General features: G+C 36.6%; 1 protein-coding gene across 1 annotated transcript in view; it reads left to right on the forward strand.

Annotated features, from left to right (window-relative positions):
• BRIP1 (BRCA1 interacting DNA helicase 1) overlaps window positions 1-18,706 on the forward strand; it is a 180,310-nt gene that overhangs the window by 137,098 nt on the left and 24,506 nt on the right. The window contains exon 16 of the mRNA XM_002806832.6: window positions 4,407-4,519. Coding sequence (XP_002806878.3) covers window positions 4,407-4,519 — 113 coding nt within the window. The remainder of the gene's footprint in view (window positions 1-4,406; window positions 4,520-18,706) is intronic.

The raw sequence follows: 18,706 nt of genomic DNA on the forward strand, positions 1-18,706 counted from the left end.
ACTTAGAATTGACTTGGCTATGTGGGCTCTCTTTTAGTTCCATATGAAGTTTAAGGTGTTTTTTTCCAGTTCTGTGAAGAAGGTTATTGGTAGCTTGATGGGGATAGCATTCAATCTGTAAATTACTTTGGGCAGTATGGCCATTTTCACAATATTGATTCTTCTTAACCATGAACATGGAATGTTTCTTCATCTGTTTGTGTCCTCTCTTATTTCGTTGAGCAGTGGTTTGTAGTTCTCCGTGAAGAGGTCCTTTATGTTCCTTGTTAGTTGTATTCCTAGGTATTTTATTCTCTTTTTAGCAATTGTGAATGGCAGTTTGTTGTTGATTTGGCTCTCTTTAAGTCTGTTATTGGTGTATAGGATATGCTTGTGATTTTTGCACATTGATTTTGTATCCTGAGACTTTGCTGAAGTTGCTTATCAGTTTCAGGAGATTTTGGGCTGAGATGATGGGGTTTTCTAGATACACTATCCTGTCGTCTGCAAATAGAGACAGTTTGGCTTCCTTCTTTCCTATTTGAATACCCTTTATTTCTTTTTCTTGCCTGATTGCTCTGGCCAGAACTTCCAGTACTATATTGAATAGGAGTGGTGAGAGAGGGCATCCTTGTCTAGTGCCAGATTTCAAAGGGAATGCTTCCAGGTTTTGCCCATTCAGTATGATCTTGGCTGTTGGTTTGTCATAAATAGCTTTTATTGTTTTCAGATACGTTCTATCAATACTGAGTTTATTGAGAGTTTTTAGCATAAAGCACTGTTTAATTTTGTCAAAGACCTTCTCTGCATCAATTGAGATAATTTTGTGGTTTTTGTTTTTGGTTCTGTTTATGTGGTGAATTACGTTTATAGACTTGCGCATGTTGAACCATCTTTTCATCCCCAGGATGAATCCTACTTGATCATGGTGGATAGCTTTTTGATGTGCTGTTGCAATCTGCTTGCCAGTATTTTATCAAAGATTTTTGCATCTATGTTCATCATGGATATTGGCCTGAAGTTTTCTTTTCTTGTTGAGTCTCTGCCGGGTTTTGGTATCAGAATGATATTAGTCTCATAAAATGATTTGGGAAGGATTCCCTCTTTTTGGATTATTTGGAATAGTTTCAGGAGGTATGGTAACAGTTCCTCTTTGTGTGTCTGGTAGAATTAGGTTGTGAACCCATCTGGACCCAGGCTTTTTTTGTGTGGTAGGCTCTTAATTGCTGCCTCAACTTCAGGTCTTGTTATTGGTCTATTCATGGTTTCGACTTCTTCCTGGCTTAGGCTTGGAAGGATGCAAGTGTCCAAGAATTTATCCATTTCTTCCAGGTTTACTCGTTTATGTGCATAGAGTTGTTTGTAATATTCTCTGATGATGGTTTGAATTTCTGTGGGATCTGTGGTGATTTCCCCTTTATCATTTTTTATTGCATCTATTTGGTTATTGTCTTTCTCTCTTTTTTAATTAATCTGGCTAGTGGTCTATTTTGTTGATCTTTTCAAAAAACCAGCTACTGGATTTATTGATTTTTTGAAGGGTTTTTCATATCTCCTTCAGTTCTGCTCTGATCTTAGTTATTTCTTGTCTTCTGCTAGGTTTTGAGTTTTCTTGATCTTGCTCCTCTCGCTCTTTCAATTTTGATGATAGGGTGTCAATTTTGGATCTCTCCACTCTTCTCATGTGGGCACTTATTTTCCTCTAGAGACTGCTTTAAATGTGTCCCAGAAATTCTGGTATGTTGTGTCTTCATTATTGTTGTTTTTGAAGAAATTCTTCATTTATTCCTTCATTTCATTGTTTATCCAGTCAACATTCAAGAGCCAGTTGTTCAGTTTTCGTGAAGCTGTGTGGTCTGAGTTAGTTTCTGTATTCTGAGTTCTAACTTCATTGCACTGTGGTCTGAGAGACTTTTTGTTATAATTTCCATTCTTTTGCATTTGCTGAGGAGTGATTTACTTCCAATTATGTGGTCAATTTTAGAGTAGGTATGATGTGGTGCTGAGAAGAATGTATATTCTGTGGATTTGGGGTGAAGAGTTCTGTAAATGTCTATCAGGTTTGCTTGTTCCAGGTCTGAGTTCAAGCCCTGGATATCCTTGTTAATTTTCTGTCTGGTTGATTTGTCTAATATTTGCAATGGAGGGGTAAAGTCTCCCACTATCATTGTGTGGGAGTCTAAGTCTCTTTGCGGAATATCTTTGTAAGTCATTAAGAACTTGCCTTATGGATCTGGGTGCTCCTGTATTGGGTCCATATATATTTAGGATCGTTAGCTCTTCTTGTTGTATTGATCCTTTTACCATTATGTAATGTCCTTTTTTGTCTCTTGATCTTTGTTGCTTTAAAGTGTATTTTATCAGAGATGAGAATTGCAACTCCTGCTTTTTTTTTGCTCTCCATTTGCTTGGTAAATCTTCCTCCATCCCTTTATTTTGAGCCTTTGTGTATCCTTGCATGTGAGATGGGTTTCCTGGATACAGCACACTGATGGGTTTTGGATTTTTATCCAATTTGCCGGTCTGTGTCTTTTGATTGGTGCATTTAGCCCATTTACATTTAGGGTTAATATTGTTATGTTTGAATTTGATACTGCCATTTTGATGCTAGCTGGTTGTTTAGCCCATTAGTTGATGTAGCTTATTCATTTTGTTGATGGTCTTTACCATTTCGTATGTTTTTGGAGTGGCTGGTACTGGTTGTTCCTTTCTATGTGTAGTGCCTCTTTCAGGAGCTCTTGTAAAGCAGGCCTGATGGTGACAAAATCTCTGAGTACTTGCTTGTTTGCAAAGGATTTTATTTTTCTTTCACTTATGAAGCTCAGTTTGGCTGGATATGAAATTCTGGGTTGAAAGTTCTTTTCTTAAAGGATGTTGAATATCGGCCCCCACTCTCTTCTGGCTTGTAGTGTTTCTGCTGAGAGATCTGCTGTGAGTCTGATGGGCTTCCTTTGTGGCTAACCCGACCTTTATCTCTGGCTGCCCTTAGCATTTTCTCCTTCATTTCAACCCTGGTGAATCTGACAATTATGTGCCTTGGGGTTGCTCTTCTTGCGGAATATCTTTGTGGTGTTCTCTATATTTCCTGGACTTGAATATTGGCCTGCCTTGCTAGGTTGGGAAAGTTTTCCTGGATAATATTCTGAAGAGTATTTTCCAGCTTGGATTCATTCTCTTCGTCACATTCAGGTACACTATCAAACGTAGATTAGGTAGGTCTCTTCTCATAGTTCCACGTTTCTTGGAGACTTTGTTCATTTCTTTTTGTGCTTTTTTCTCCTATCTTGCCCTCTCGTTTTATTTCATTGAGTTGATCTTCGACCTCTGATATCCTTACTTCTGCTTGGTCAATTCGGCTGTTGAGAGTTGCGCATGCTTTGCAAAGTTCTTGTGTTGTGTTTTTCAGCTCCGTCAATTCACTCATATTCCTCTCTAAGTTGTCCATTCTTGTTATTATTTCCTGAAATCTTTTTTCAAGGTTCTTAGTTTCTTTGCATTGAGTTAGAACGTGTTCTTTTAGCTTATGGGAGTTTCTCATTACCCACCTTCTGAAGTCTGATTCTGTCATTTCATCACACTCATTCTCCGTTTATCTTTGTTCCCTTGCTGGTGAAGAGTTGTGATCCCTTGTAGGAGGCGAGGTGTTCTGGTTTCGGGTGTTTTCCTCCTTTTTTGCGCTGGTTTCTTCCCATCTTTGTGTATTTATCCACCTGTCGTCTGTGTAGTTGCTGATTTTCTGATTGGGTCTCTGAGTGGATGTCCAGATTGTTGATGATGAAGTTATTTCTGTTTCTTAGTTTTCCTTCTAACAGTCTGGCCCCTCTGCTTTAGGACTGCTGAGGTCCACTTCAGGCCCCGCTTGCCTGGGGAACACCTGCAGCAGCTGCAGGACAGTAAGGGTTGCTACCAGTTTCTTATTCTGCTATCTTTGTTGTTGTAAGTTTATTAAGGCCCTCCTGAACTTCCAAAACATTCATCTATATTTGTTCTAATTAACTTTAGTTTTATTGTTTAATGTTTAGTTCTGGAACTTTTTTGTTACCCAGCAGCCGGCACCTGCAGCCACTTCTTGGGGGGCAGGGAGGGCAAAGTTGCGCTTCTGAAAGGCAGCAAAAACTTCCTCAGGCTGCAGCGCCCAGCCACCAGTCGGGAAGAGAAAGCCAGCAGCTGGGGAAAGTCTCCCTGCGGATGCCCCAAGTTCTGTTAATCTGAGATCACACAGCTGATTAGTTATATGCATTAGGTAATTCAAGGAATGTGAAGCTAAATAAGACTATTTTAAGTGAAATGAAAAAACAAGTACTGAAAAACAAACTAAAATCTCTTTACCCTAAAAATATGTATTTTCAAACTGTTAGAAGTTAATATGATGTTTAAAATGAACTTTTATTATCTAATAATTTTAAAATCTGTTTTAAAATTATTAGGTTGAACTAAAACGACAATACAATGACCACCATTCAAAATTGAGAGGTCTTTTACCTGGCCGTCAGTGGTATGAAATTCAAGCATACAGGGCCTTAAACCAGGCCCTTGGTAGGTAAGTGGAGTGAAATTTAATATAATGTACTATTATCTGTGACAGAGCTATATATATAAAGCTAGTCTTTCTACTTTACTCTTTATAATAAATTTGGTAAAATTTTATTTAACTGGAACCTTAGGAACTGGTATATTTTCAATGAAGAAAAATTCGAAAAGAGTAAATATGTTATTCCCAAAACAAAACTCACAATTTGCTAAAGTTTAAAGAATTTTGTGGGCCTAACAATGAATAGCACACAAAGATGCTTAGTAAATATTTATTGAAGAAACTTATCAAAGTTTTGTCTTATGAATATCAAAGCTCAGATAATGATTTTATGGATAAACAGACCTCTTTCCTCCCTTCCCCCAAAATGTCAGGGAAGAAAATTGATATATCAGCCACTGTGAGGAGATATTCTATTTAAAAGTGCACTTTCAGTAACTGAAAGTATATAGAATCTGTGTATCTATTAAATTACTTAATCAAATAAAAACAGAATCTGTTTTACTGCCCAGTGACCTTTTGTAGTTGCACAGTTTTTTATCCGGCTTCTATGTAAAGAAGGTATCTGACAGAAAAAAATACCATTTTCATTTTAATGTTATTTCTAAGGTTTAGATAACAATATGATTACCATCTATACTTTCGCGTGTCTTTTATGTATAGTGATAATGTTGAAGGATAACATTGAAACTGAAGGATATTGAATAATTAAAGAAAAAATAAAATAATAGTTACTTTCTTTTTTTTCTTAAAACAGTCTCACTCTGTCACCCAGGCTGGAGTGCAGTGGCATGATCTTGGCTCACTGAACCTTCACCGCCTGGGTTCAAGCAATTCTCCTGCCTCAGCCTCCCAAGTAGCTAGGATTACAGGCATGTGCCACCATACCCACCTAATTTTTGTATTTTTGGTAGAGATGGGTTTCACCATGTGTTGGCCTGGCTGGTCTGGAACTCCTGGCCTCAAGTGATACATCCACTTCAGCCTCCCAAAGTGGTTGGATTACAGCTATGAGCTATTTGGGAGGCTGAGATAGGAGGATCGCTTGAGGCTGGGAGGTGGGGGTTGCAGTTAGCTGAAATCATTCCACTACATTCCAGCCTGGGCAACAGAGCCAGACCCTGTCTCAAAAAAATATATAGCAAATCATTCAAGAAGTGTTAAAACAAGCTATAGTCATGGACCTAAAGAATTAACACCAAATTGGGCCAGGCACGCCTATAATCCCAGCACTTTGGGAGGCTGAGGCGGGTGGATTACGGGATCAGGAGTTCAAGACCAGCCTGGCCAATATGATGAAACCCCTTTTCTACTAAAAACATGCAAAAATTAGCAGGCGCCTGTAGACCCAGCTATTCAGGAGGCTGAGGCAGGAGAATTGCTTGAACTGGGAGGCAGAGGTTGCAGTGAGCCGAGATTGCGCCACTGTACTCCAGCCTGGGTGACTAAGCAAAACTCGGTCTTAGGGAAAAAAAAAAGAAAAAAAGAACACCAACTAAACATTTCATCATGATACTCCTATTTCTAAGCATTCTTGACCATTAAGATTTGTGCTTTGTGAAACTCATTTTTATATATTTTATATAGTCATGCATCACTTAATGGCAACAATATGCTCTGAGAAGTGAGTTGTTAATCAATTTAATCATTGTGGGAACATTATAGAGTGTACTTATACAAACCTAGATAGTACAGTCTACTACACATCTAGGCTATATGGTATAGCCTATTGCTTCTAGATGACCTACCTGTACAGCATGTTTCTGTACTGTGGACAATTGTAACACAATGGTAAGTATTTGAGTATATAAATGTAGAAAAGGTAGAGTAAAAATATGGTATACAAATACAGTATATTAAAAATGGTACAAATATATGTGGTACTTACCATGAATAGAGCTTACAGGACTATAAGTTGCTCTGAGTGAGTCGACTGAGTAGTGAGTGAACGTGAAGACCAAGGACATTACTGTATACTACTGTAGGCTTTATAAACACTGTATACTTAGGCTACACTGAATTTATTTATTTATTTTTATATTTTCAATAATAAATTACCCTGAGCTTACTCTAACTTTTGAGAGATGGGTGTCACTGTGTTGCCCAGGCTGGTCTCGAACACCTGGGCTTAAGCAGTCCTCTCACCTTGCAAGTAGCTGGAACTGCAGACGGACACCACTGTGCCCAGCTTTCTGTAACTTTTTTACTTTATACACTTTATATTTATTTATTTTTACCTTTTGACTTTTACAATACTTAGCTTAAAATACAAATTATACAGCTTATTCTATTTTTGAAATTTTAATTTTATTTTTAAATTTTAACCTTTTGTGTTAAAAATGAAGACATGGGGAGTGCAATGGCTCATGTCTGTAATCCCAGCACTTTGTGAGGCCAAGGTGGGCAGATCACTTGAGGTCAGGAGTTTAAGACCAGCCTGGCCAACATGGTGAAACCCCATGTCTACTAAAATTACAAAAATTTGTTGGGCGTTGTGGTGTGTGTCTGTAGTTTCAGCTGCTGGGAGGCTGAGGCAGGATAATTGCTTGAACCTGGTGGGTGGAGGTTGTGGTGAGCCAAATCATACCACTGCACTCCAGCCTGGGCGACAGAGTGAGACTCCGTCTAAAAAAAAAAAAAAAAAAGAAACAGGTTAAGAGTAAAATCATGAAAACATGACCAGTTGACATATTTTCATTTCAACCAGAAGTCCCACAACTAATCATAATCTTACCCAGTCAAATCAAGCATTTCAATTTTTCTGGTGTCTTGTGTACTTACATTAGCCCATTTGTAAACCAGATTGCATTTGAGTTTAGATTTGTGTATAGCTTATGACACAGTATTACAACAACTAGATTGAAGCTCCAGAACATGTCACCCACTGTACTCCCCATCATTTTATTTTTTATTTTTATATTTGAGATAGAGTCTTGCTCTGCCACTGGAGTGCAGTTGTGTGATCTCCGTTCACTGAAACCTCCACCTCCTGGGTTCAAGTGATTCTCTTGCCTCAGCCTCCTAGTAGCTGGGATTACAGGCACACGACACCACGCCTGGCCAAGTTTTATATTTTTAGTAGAGACAGCGTTTCGCTATGTTGACCAGGCTGATCTTGAACTCCTGGCCTCAAGTGATCCTCCTGCTTCAGGTTCTCAAAGTGTTAGGATTACAGATGTCACCGTGCCCAGCCACTTCCTATCATTTTAGAATGGTATTCTGCATGTGGTCTTCTTCAAATTGTGTGATTCAGGTCCATGGTTAAGCTACAGGTTTCCTGCTCCCCTTTCCTGCCTAGAAATCCCATTTTACTTGGAATCAAGTTGCACTGCAGGTTATTGAGGCATTGCATCTGCTTGCTTTACGTCTCTCTGTGGATTGACCTGTTTTTTTTTTTTTTAATTTTAATATTCAGCTAACCGTTTCTAGGGAAGCGTGACTATTTTTGAAATTACTGACTTTTAGTCATTTTACTCAATTTTAGGTAAATAAATATTCTTACCTCAATTGATTTTTTCTTCCTTTTAGTATAAGTAATGCCTTGAATTTCAAGAAACCATGTGAAACAAGTTATATTTGTATATGACTTTGTCTTTTACAAACCTTTTCTGCATATATTATCTCATTTGATTCTTCTACCGATCACTTCCAGTAGCAATGCATGTTGCTACTTGATGTTGATGTTTTATTTGATTTGCTTTTTTTTTTTTTGAGATGGAGTCTCGCTTTGTCACTGAGTTCAGTGACACAATCTTGGCTCACTGCAACCTCCCCTCCCAGGTTCAAGCAATTCTCCTGCTCAGCCTCTTGAGTAGCTAGGATTACAGGTGCGCACTACCATGCCCAGCTAATTTTTGTATTTTTAGTAGAGACAGGGTTTCACCATGTTGGCGAGGCTGGTCTCAAACTCCTGACATCAGATAATCCACCTGACATCAGATAACAAACCAGCCTGATTTGTTTTTAAACTGGTTGTGAGAGATTGTTATTTTTCTAAGGCTACACGGCTACTAAATGGCCCTTTACATCTTGGTTCCATCCACTTCTAAAACTGTAATAACTGCTTTTTCATCCTTATGCTCTACCTCTAGCCACTGAATTTTTTAAACCTGTCACTGTTAAACTATCAAACATACTGTATTCTTTCATTACGCTCTGCCTTGGCTTATAAGTTACCATAAAATTCATTTGGCAGATTTAGCAATCAAAGCCTCATCGAAAGTCTTGTCTTTTATAAGGACCTTTAAAACTTCTCCAACTGGAGTGATTTATACCTCAGTAAACCTATGGCATTTTGGTTGTTATCTGTGTTATAGCACATATCTCATTGTATTGTAATAGCCTATCTGTTTCCTTCCTTGAACATGTGTTATATGTTTTTGCATTCTCAGCAACCAACTATGTCTCAAATGCTTGTTGAATTAATGAAAAATGTGAGGTTCAGTGCTTTTTCCTACTATGACCATATTGCTCAGAGAGCTTTTAGAGCTTCAAAACTTGCTTTCCTAGAATATCATAAAAATCATGCATTTATAGTATTGATATATAATACTGTACTTTTAGTATTTTATTAACTTTTTAAAATGGAGAGCCCAGCTCTCATTTTATTGATTTTGAGGGAATAATATCAACAATTAATAATTTGTTAGAAAGGAACTTATCCTTTTAAAAATCAATCAGTAAGTAAATTTTTTTAAATTAAAAAAATAAAGATCAAGCAAATGGTTTGTTATTTAATAAAACTCATAACATGTATTGATTGACAGAAAAGGTGCTTATACTCTGAGGCACTCTTCTTGTAAGGGTTACATCTAGAAGATCTAAAATGAGCAGAAACCAATGGATTCTTTTTAATGTTTTTTTTTTTTTCTAAGCCCACATGGGACTGTTAAAGTATTTGAAGTACTATAAGTCTATGAAATACAAGAACAGCCTTTGGAAACATACCAGATGGTTTTGCAACTAGGTTACAACTGCATTATGAGTTTCCTAACTGTCTTTGTTGCTTTACTGAAAGCATAGTCTTTGTCTCAAGCAGGCATAATGCCTTTAAGCAAGGCAGTTTGAAAACAATGGTAAAAAGAAAAAGTGAAATCTTTTTTCTTTGAACTGTTTTATTAACAGAAATACCATTCTACCATACCGTAGATAAATCATACTGGAACCAAAATACAGTGGCACACTGACTCTTCATTGACTTTCAGTACTTTTCTTTTTTTTTTTTTTTTTTTTAATTTTTTATTGGATTTTAGGTTTTGGGGTACATGAGCAGAGCATGTAAGACAGTTGCGTAGGAACACACATGGCAGTGTGCTTTTCTTTCCTGCTCCCCTTCACCCACATTTGGCATTTCTCCCCAGGCTATCCCTCCCCACCTCCTCCTCCCACTGGCCCTCCCCTTTTCCCCCCAATAGACCCCAGTGTTTAGTACTCCCCTTTCTGTGTCCATGTGTTCTCATTTTTCATCACCCGCCTATGAGTGAGAATATGCGGTGTTTCATTTTCTGTTCTTGTGTCAGTTTGCTGAGGATGACGTTCTCCAGATTCATCCATGTCCCTACAAACGACACAAACTCATCATTTCTGATTGCTGCATAATATTCCATGGTGTATATGTGCCACATTTTTCCAATCCAGTCTATTATCAATGGGCATTTTGGTTGATTCCAGGTCTTTGCTATTGTAAACAGTGCTGCAATGAACATTCGTGTACATTTTCTATAGTATTGACAATATTGATCTTCTTCCTATCCTCCCCCGTGTTATGGTCTGTTGCCGTAAGAGCCTATAGGTTACTTTAAAATAATATCAAAAAAGAATGTCCTATAAGATTTAGATTATTTTAGTCATTGTGGAAACATTGAACATTTATGTTACTCTTCACCCCCTCAAAATCCTATGATAATAAAGGAATGAAAATGTCAAACCTACTATGTTACAAAGGGAGAGAGGAGACATTGACAATTTGTTGTGACAGACACAATAAATTTTGAACACTAGAAAACAGCTGAATGACTGAATGACTTAGCAGGAAAGAGAAAGCTGAAATTTAAATCTACATTGTTGAAGCTCAACAAGAACTTTCAGATTCATGCATGAAAAAGCCTAGGATTTGGAGCACTCTAAAGTGTCAATGACAGTAAGGTTTTAAAAAACAGGTGGCTTGGTTGCAGGTTAGTATAAGAAACAATTAGCCCCCTCCCTCACCCAGGTTTACTTTTGGAAAGGTTGAACAACAGAGTCTCTGTGTTCTTCAACACCAGGCACGGCTGAGGAGGTATTAAAGATAGAGGTTAATATTATATATGGGGATTCTGTATACTGAATGTGAGAAATCCATCCCCTTTTGCTTTTCAGCTCTGTGTAGACTGACAATCAGTTTTACATCTCCCAGGCGGAAATGTGTAGAATTACTCTTTAGGGTATTTCACTGACCACCCCATGTGAAAGTGTCTACAAATTGGCCCTGTTCCTACCAAATTACCCTGTAGCAAACTTCCCAGCCTATAAGCTCTCCCCATACATTCAGAGCTGCCAATCAGTGTTTTAGTGCCTTACCCTTAAGTAAGCACAGAGTCTTCATCAGATTGTCAAAGAAAATCTCTAACATGAAAAACAGACCAAAACAACAACAACAAAACATATCCAAAAAAGCAAATAAAAACAGAGCAGAACTCTGAGAAAATAGAAACAGTACAACAGACTAGAACAAGGATTGGCCAGTGTTTTCTATAAAGAGTTAGACAGTACAGTAGTCTCTCCTTATCCACAGAAGACACATTCCACAATCTCCAATAAATGCCTAAAACCATGGATAGTACCAAACTCTATGTATACTCTGTTTTTTTCTATCCGATAACCAAGATGGGTACTAAACGACTAATGGGAAAAAAGAGTATACAGTACGGACGTGGTAGACAAAGGGATGATTAACACCCTGAGTGATACAGCATGAAATTTTTATCATGCTACTCCGAAGGGCATGCATTTTAAAATGTATTAATTATTTCTGGAATTTTTCATGTAATATTTTTGGACTACATTTGACCATAGGCAAGATTGTAGCTGTGGCGAACTACTGTGTATATTTTAGGTTTTTCAGGCTATATACAGTCTCTATCACATATTCTTTGTTTTTTCCTTAACCCTTTTCAAAATGATCACTTGAGGTCAGCAGTTTGAGACCAGCCTGGCCAACATGGTGAAACCCTAACTCTACTAAAAATATAAAAAGTAGCCAGGTATGGTGGCACATGCTACTCAGGAGGCTAAGGCAGGAGAATCGCTTGAACCCGGGAGGCAGAGGTTGCAGTGAGCTGAGATAGCGCCACTGCACATCAGTCTGGCTGGCAGAGACTCCTCCTCAAAAAAAAAAAAAAGTGAAGACCATTTCTACATATTGAAGGCTGTATAAAAACAAGACATGGGCTATTCTTGTGGGCACTATAGGCTATAGTTTGCCAACCCCCAGATAGGAGAAATCTTCAAAAATATATACCTGTAATATCCATAGAGGTACCATATTGCCTCCATGAAACAAGAACAAAAGAATAAGAAAAAGTTCTTAGAAATTAACATTACACCAACAATTTTTAAATGCATAATAGGGCTGGAAAGATAAAATTGAAATTTTCCAGATCAAAAGAGAAAGCAAGAAAGAAGAACTAGAAAATTAGAGGATCACTATGCGAGAACCAACTTCTAATAAATAGGAGGCCCGTATCACGAGTACAGAAATAATAGAGGAAAAAATCTCAAAGAAATAACTCAAGAAACATTTTCAGAATTGAATAACATGATCTCCTGGTTGAAGGAGCTCACTCAGGCACAGATAAAGGAGGAAAAGCTAGAAAGTGCTTTGTTGTGCCCTTTCCAAGTATCTGGAGGTAAAGAAGAAGCCTTAAAATTTTCCAAAGACAAAAAGACAGGTCTCTGTCTTACAAAAGACAGAGAATCAGAATCACAGCAGACTTCTAAAAAGCAATTGTGAAACCAAAAACAAAAAAAAATGGTCTTCAAATATTTTAGGGAGATTTTTGACTTCCAACTTAAGTTCTATACAAGCCAAACTATCAATAAACTGTAAGACAGAATAAGTCATTCAATACACAAGGACCTAAAACATTTACTTAAAATGGACACTTTCTCAAGATGTTACTGGAAGATGTGTCCATCAAAATACAAAAAAAAAAAAAAATTCAAAAAGAGAAATATCAAGGTCACAGGGAACTAGGATTCCAATTCGGAATAGAGGCAAAAATAATTCCTAAAACAACCAGGAAGGAAAACTTTGGGATGATAGCAGTGCAGCAAGTAGTCTAAATTGAGTCCAGAGGTTAGAGGGTTTGACCATGCAGGGAAGAATTTTTACAGCTATGGCCTGGTTTGGGGATTATTTAATGATAGAAAACATTAAAAATTAATCCATAAAAAGAAGAGGCAGTTATTAACTCCAGGGAAGACAAAAAGTCTTGTACAATAAAGGAAATGTAATTATAGTACACTATGTGACTCAGTTGTTAATGATCCCAGAAAGGGATAGTAAAGTATCAGTGGTATAAGAGAAATAAGCATCTTCCACAGGAGTGAATTGGTACATAAGTTCTAAGGTTAAAAAAACCAAGAAGTAGCAGGATGAATGTTCCTCAGAAATTTGGAGATAAATAACTAGAAGAACTATCTAAAATATTGAAAGTAATTGTTTCTGAGGAATGGGTATTAGAAACAGGAGGTGGGTGAGGAAAAGAGAGTTATGTTTTTCATTGAAAGGCTGAAACTATGTGTTTGTGTTTCTTTCATAAAAATTAAAATTTACAAAGCTTTAATTAACTTTAAAAAGTGGCCCGGGCATTTCAATCCTAGATAAGATGAAGTAACCATATTTAATAGTCAAAAAAACCTAGAGAGAATATGTGCAGTAGCTGTTTGAGAACTGTGAAAAATAAATACTAGTAGGTAGATTAGAAAAGAGACCAGAATTCAACATACCAATGATCTAGCTCAATTAACTGTATAACATCAGATAAAGTAGAATTCCAAGCAAATAAAATTAGTAGGGATAAAAGAGAACATTACATAATGATGAAAGAGTGAATTCAAGAAGACATAAGAATCATAAATGTGTATGCACCCCAAAACAGGGTTTCAAAATATGTGAAGCAAAAACTGACGGATCTGAAGAGAATATAGACAAATACACAATTATAGTGGGAAACTTCAAAATTCCTCACAGTAACAGAACTAGTAGACAAACTAATAAAGATATAGATGGCTTGAGCAACATTATTAGCCAACTCAAGTCCAGTATATTCTCTGACAGTAATGGAACTAAACTACCAATCTAGTTTAAACTAGAAATCAATAATAGAAAAATGTCCAAATACTTGGAAATTAATCAGCATATTCTAATGCATAGGCAAAACAGAAAGTTTCAAGTAAAATTAGAAAATACTTTGAACTGATCAAAAATGAAAATACAGCATATCAGAACATAAGGACTGCAGCTAAAGCAGTGCTCATATATGTGTTTATATCTTTAAATGCTTATTTTAGAAAAAAAGTCCTCAAATCAGTGATCTTAATTTCTACCTTAAGAAGCTAGAAAAAGAAGAGCTAAATAAAAGTGAAGCAAATAGGGGAAGAAAAGGAATAATAAAAACAAGTATAAATACAAAAATAATAAATGAAGTCAGTGAAATTAAAATTAGCCTGTTTGAACTAAGAGTTGAGCTATCGTTCAACTCAGCAATCCCATTACTGCTTATATGCCTGTAGGAAAATAAATCATTCTGCCAAAAAGACACATGCAGCTGTGTGTGCATCACAGCACAATTCACAAGAGAAAAGACATAGAAGCAACTCAAATACCGATTAACAGTGGACTGGATAAAGAAAGTATGGTACATATACACCATGGAATACTACACAGCCATTAAAAAAGAATGAAATCACATTTTTGCAGCATCATGTATGCTGCTGAAGGCAATTATCCTAAGCAAACTAACACAGAAACAGAAAACCAAATACCATATGTTCCCACTTATAAATGGAAGATAAACAATGGGCGCACATGAATGTAAAGATGGGAACATAGACACTAGGGAATATAAGAGGAGGCAGAGAAGGAGGGAAGCAAGGGTTGAAAAAGTACCTATTGTGTTCTGTGCTCACTTTCTGGGTAATAGGTTCAGCTGTACTCCAAAGTCCAACATCATCCAATACACCCTTGAAACAAACCTGCACATGTACCCCTGGAATCTAAAATAAAAGCTGAAAAAGAAAAATAGGGTCTTTGAAAGATGAATAAAATTCAAAAACCTCCAACAAAATTGACAAAGGACACAATTACTAATATCAGTTATAAAAAAGGTATTAATAGTATAACTACAAACTCCACAAACATTAAAAGAATAATATGAGAATACTATGAACAATTCTCTCTCTATATATTTGATAACATAGAAGAAGTGGAATAATTCCACAAAACCCACAAAATACCAAAACTCACCCAAAATGAAATAGATGACATGCATAGGTATCTATCAAAGAAATAGAATCCATACTTAAAACCCTTCTAAAAAAGTGGGATTGTGCCACTGCACTCCAGCCTGAGCAGCAGAGTGAGACTGTCTCAAAGAAATAAAAACCACGGTGAGATAATGTCTCACATCAGTCAGAATAGCTATTGTTAAAAAGTCATTAAAAAAAAAAAAACAGATGCTGGGAAGGTTGCAGAAAAAAGGAAACAAATATGTACTGCTGTTGGGAATGTAAATTAGTTCAGCTACTGTGGAATGTAGTTTGATGACTTCTGAAAGAACTTAAAGCAGAACTGCTGTTCAACCCAGCAATTCCATTATTGGGTATATACCCAAAGGAATGTAAATCATTCCACCATAAAGACTTATGGTTCTTCACAGCACTGTTGGCAGTAGCAAAGACATGGCATCAACCTAAATGCCTATTGATAGTAGACTGGATTAAGAAAATGTGGTACATATATACAATGGGTTACGATGCAACCATAAAAAAGGAATAAGATCATGTCCTTTGCAGCAACATGTAAGGAACTGGAGGCCATTATTCTAGGTAAACTAATACAGGAACGGAAACCAAATACCACGTGTTCTCACTTATACATGGAAGCTAAACATTGAGTATATGTGCTCAAAGAAGGGAACAATAGACATCAGAGCCTACTTAAGGATGGAGAAGGAGGAGGGTAAAGAAAACTACCTGTTGGCTTCTATGCTGCCTTTTACCTGGGTGACAAAATAATCTGTCCCAATTTGTCACAACAAATCCCATGACATGCAATATGTGTCTATAACAAACCTGCACATGTATTCCTGAAACTAAAAGTTTAAAAAACCCTAGAGATTAATATCCCTCTGAAACATAGATGAAGATATCCTTAACAAAGTGCCAGCAAATTTGGTAAGGTTCTTAAAAATGGCAGAGTGAAGACCTCGGAAATTTCTAAAAGCAATGAGAAAATAGGCAAAAATAAGTTAGAATCAACTTTATCAAAACATTGGGTATTAACCAAAAGTTACAGTATTTACTCATTAAAAATAGCTGAATTGCAGTAAGAACAGTAAGCTTTGTGGTATTTTAACTTGCTCTGTTCTCAACTGACTTCAAGTTCACAATATCCTTAAACACCAACAGCATGAGATCATGAGGAAAGCTGGCAACCTGTTAGTCATTGGGAGCAAAATAGGGCTGGAGTACATTCCCAGAGAATTATGTGACATACTTGGGAGTTCCCTGGAAGACCCCACTCACCATGCTATCTTTATGTGACCTGACTCAGAGCTCACCCAGCGAGCTGTTTAACTTCATGCATATGTGTAGGACTGCATGTGACCAGTGATATGGACATGCTAAGAAAAGACCTGAGAAGGCTCTAAGCTATCACCTTGGTACTCTGCTGAAGCAGGAAGTAAAGACTAGATAAGAGTTATTACCTACCTTGCTGAGGATTGAAATTATGCCCCAATACATGCAGAGACTCTTGGCAAAGAATGGGAGACATGTTGGTTCTAGACATTTAAGGAAATCTCTGTCTAATTATTAGTTGACTACTAAGTTAACCAGTTAGTCTTCAGTGACCACCCATGACTGAATGCAGACTTTACAGGATTTTTTCAGAAAAATTACAAGAACAAAGAACCTTGAAGAGGGAGAATAATCTGATTTCTGTATTTGCCATATTACGTTATTTAAAATGTACTTTCTTCAACAAAAATAATAACACATAACAAAGAAAGTGTAACTGTACACTAAGAGAAAAAAATAAGAGAAACTATCCATGAGGAAACCCAGACATTTGTCTTAGGAGACAAAGCTAGTTCAAATATGTTCAATAATTAAGCAAACTGTGTAAAAACTATGAGAATGATGTCTCACTTCACCAAATAGGGAATATCAATAAGGGGATAAAATTTGTTTAACAAAAACCAATTGAAATTCTGACGTTGGAATTATTCATTATAGAGGCCAACAGCAGATTTAAGCAGGCAGAAGAAAGCATCGATTTACTTAAAGATACATCAATTGAGATTATCCACTCTGAGGAACAGAAAGAAAAAGAATGAAGAACAACTAGCATAATCTTGGAGACCTGTAGAACCTCATCAAGCATACCAACATGTGTATATTTGGAATCCCAAAAGGAGATGAGAGAGAAAAGAACAGAATATTTGAAGAAATTATGGCTGAAAATGTTCCAAATTTGATGAAAAACGTTAATTTATACATCCAAGAAGATCAGCGAACTCCAAGTGGATGAACTCAGGGAGATTCATATGTAGATGGTTGAAATCAAGCAGTCAGAAGACAGACTGTAGAAAGCAGCAAGAGAGAAATAACTCATCATGTACAAAACATCCTCCAGACCAGGAAGCAGTTAGTTGATTGACATGTCTGAAGTACTGAAAGGAAATGACTGTCAACCAAGAATACTACATGTAATTAAAACCATTTTTTCAGAAATAAAGTAAAAGTTAAGATATTCCCAAATGAAAACTAAAAGAATTAAAACTCTGTAGCAAACTTGTCCTACAAAAAAAAACTAAAAGGAGTATTTCTGGCTGAAATGAAAGGATCTTAGGCAGTAAGTCAGAGGCACATGATGAAATGAAGACTACTCACAAATATAACAACATAGGTAAATATAAAAGTCAATATAAATGTATTTCTTGCTTATAGTTATTTTTCTCCTGATTTTTTTTAAAAAAGAGCAATTGCATAAAATAAAAATTGTAAATCTGTGGTGATTTTCTTAGGGGTTGCCAAGACTACTTTCAGGTTCAGTAATTCTCTTGGAACAGTTAGATAGCCTCAGCATATAATTGTGTACATGGCTAGGATTTATTACAGTGAAATGATACCAAGCACAATCAGCAAAGAGAACAGAACATATTCATGGAACAAAGTCCAGGGAACCAGTCTTAAGCTTCCAAGTGTCCTCTCCCAGTGGAGTTACACAGGACACACTTCCCCAACCAATGAGTTGTGGCAACATGTGTGAAATATTGCCAATCAGAGGAACTCATTAGAGACTCAATACCCAGGGATTTTATTGGGGCTGGTCATATAGGCAGCCTCTACCTAGTAGTTTCCGGAAGACTAGACTCTCAAAAGAATAAGTGTTCAGCAATAATGTATTGTTTGCTCAAACAGTTTAGGCACAATAAGACACTCTTATCAGTCAATCACAGGAACCCTCCTGAATCTAAGTTTTCATTGATCAGCCCACCTTTAAACACACCTTTCTAGGAGTAAATAATCCAACCTACAATGTTATTTCTTCCTCACAAGTATACAAAGTTTGAAGATATAATTTATATGACAACAACCCAAAGGTGTTAGATGAGGGGACAGAAGGACCATTTTTGTATACTGTTGAAATTAAGTTGGTAATAATCCTGACTAGATTATTATTGGTTGATGTGTTTATTATACTCTTCAACCATTAATAAAAATAAAAATACATAGTAAAATAAATGACAAGGGAATTAATATGAAATACTGGAAAATGTTTATTGAAGAAAAGGGTAGTAATGGAAAGACAGAAGAACAAAATACATAATAAGGCATAGAGAAAGCAAATAACAAAGTGGTTTTTTTACAAAATAGCTAGGTAAATCCTACCTTATCAGTAATTTACATTAAATGTAAATGGATTAAACA

Source organism: Callithrix jacchus, chromosome 5 (genome assembly GCF_049354715.1).
Source record: "Callithrix jacchus isolate 240 chromosome 5, calJac240_pri, whole genome shotgun sequence".
Taxonomy (NCBI): Eukaryota; Metazoa; Chordata; class Mammalia; order Primates; family Cebidae; genus Callithrix; species Callithrix jacchus.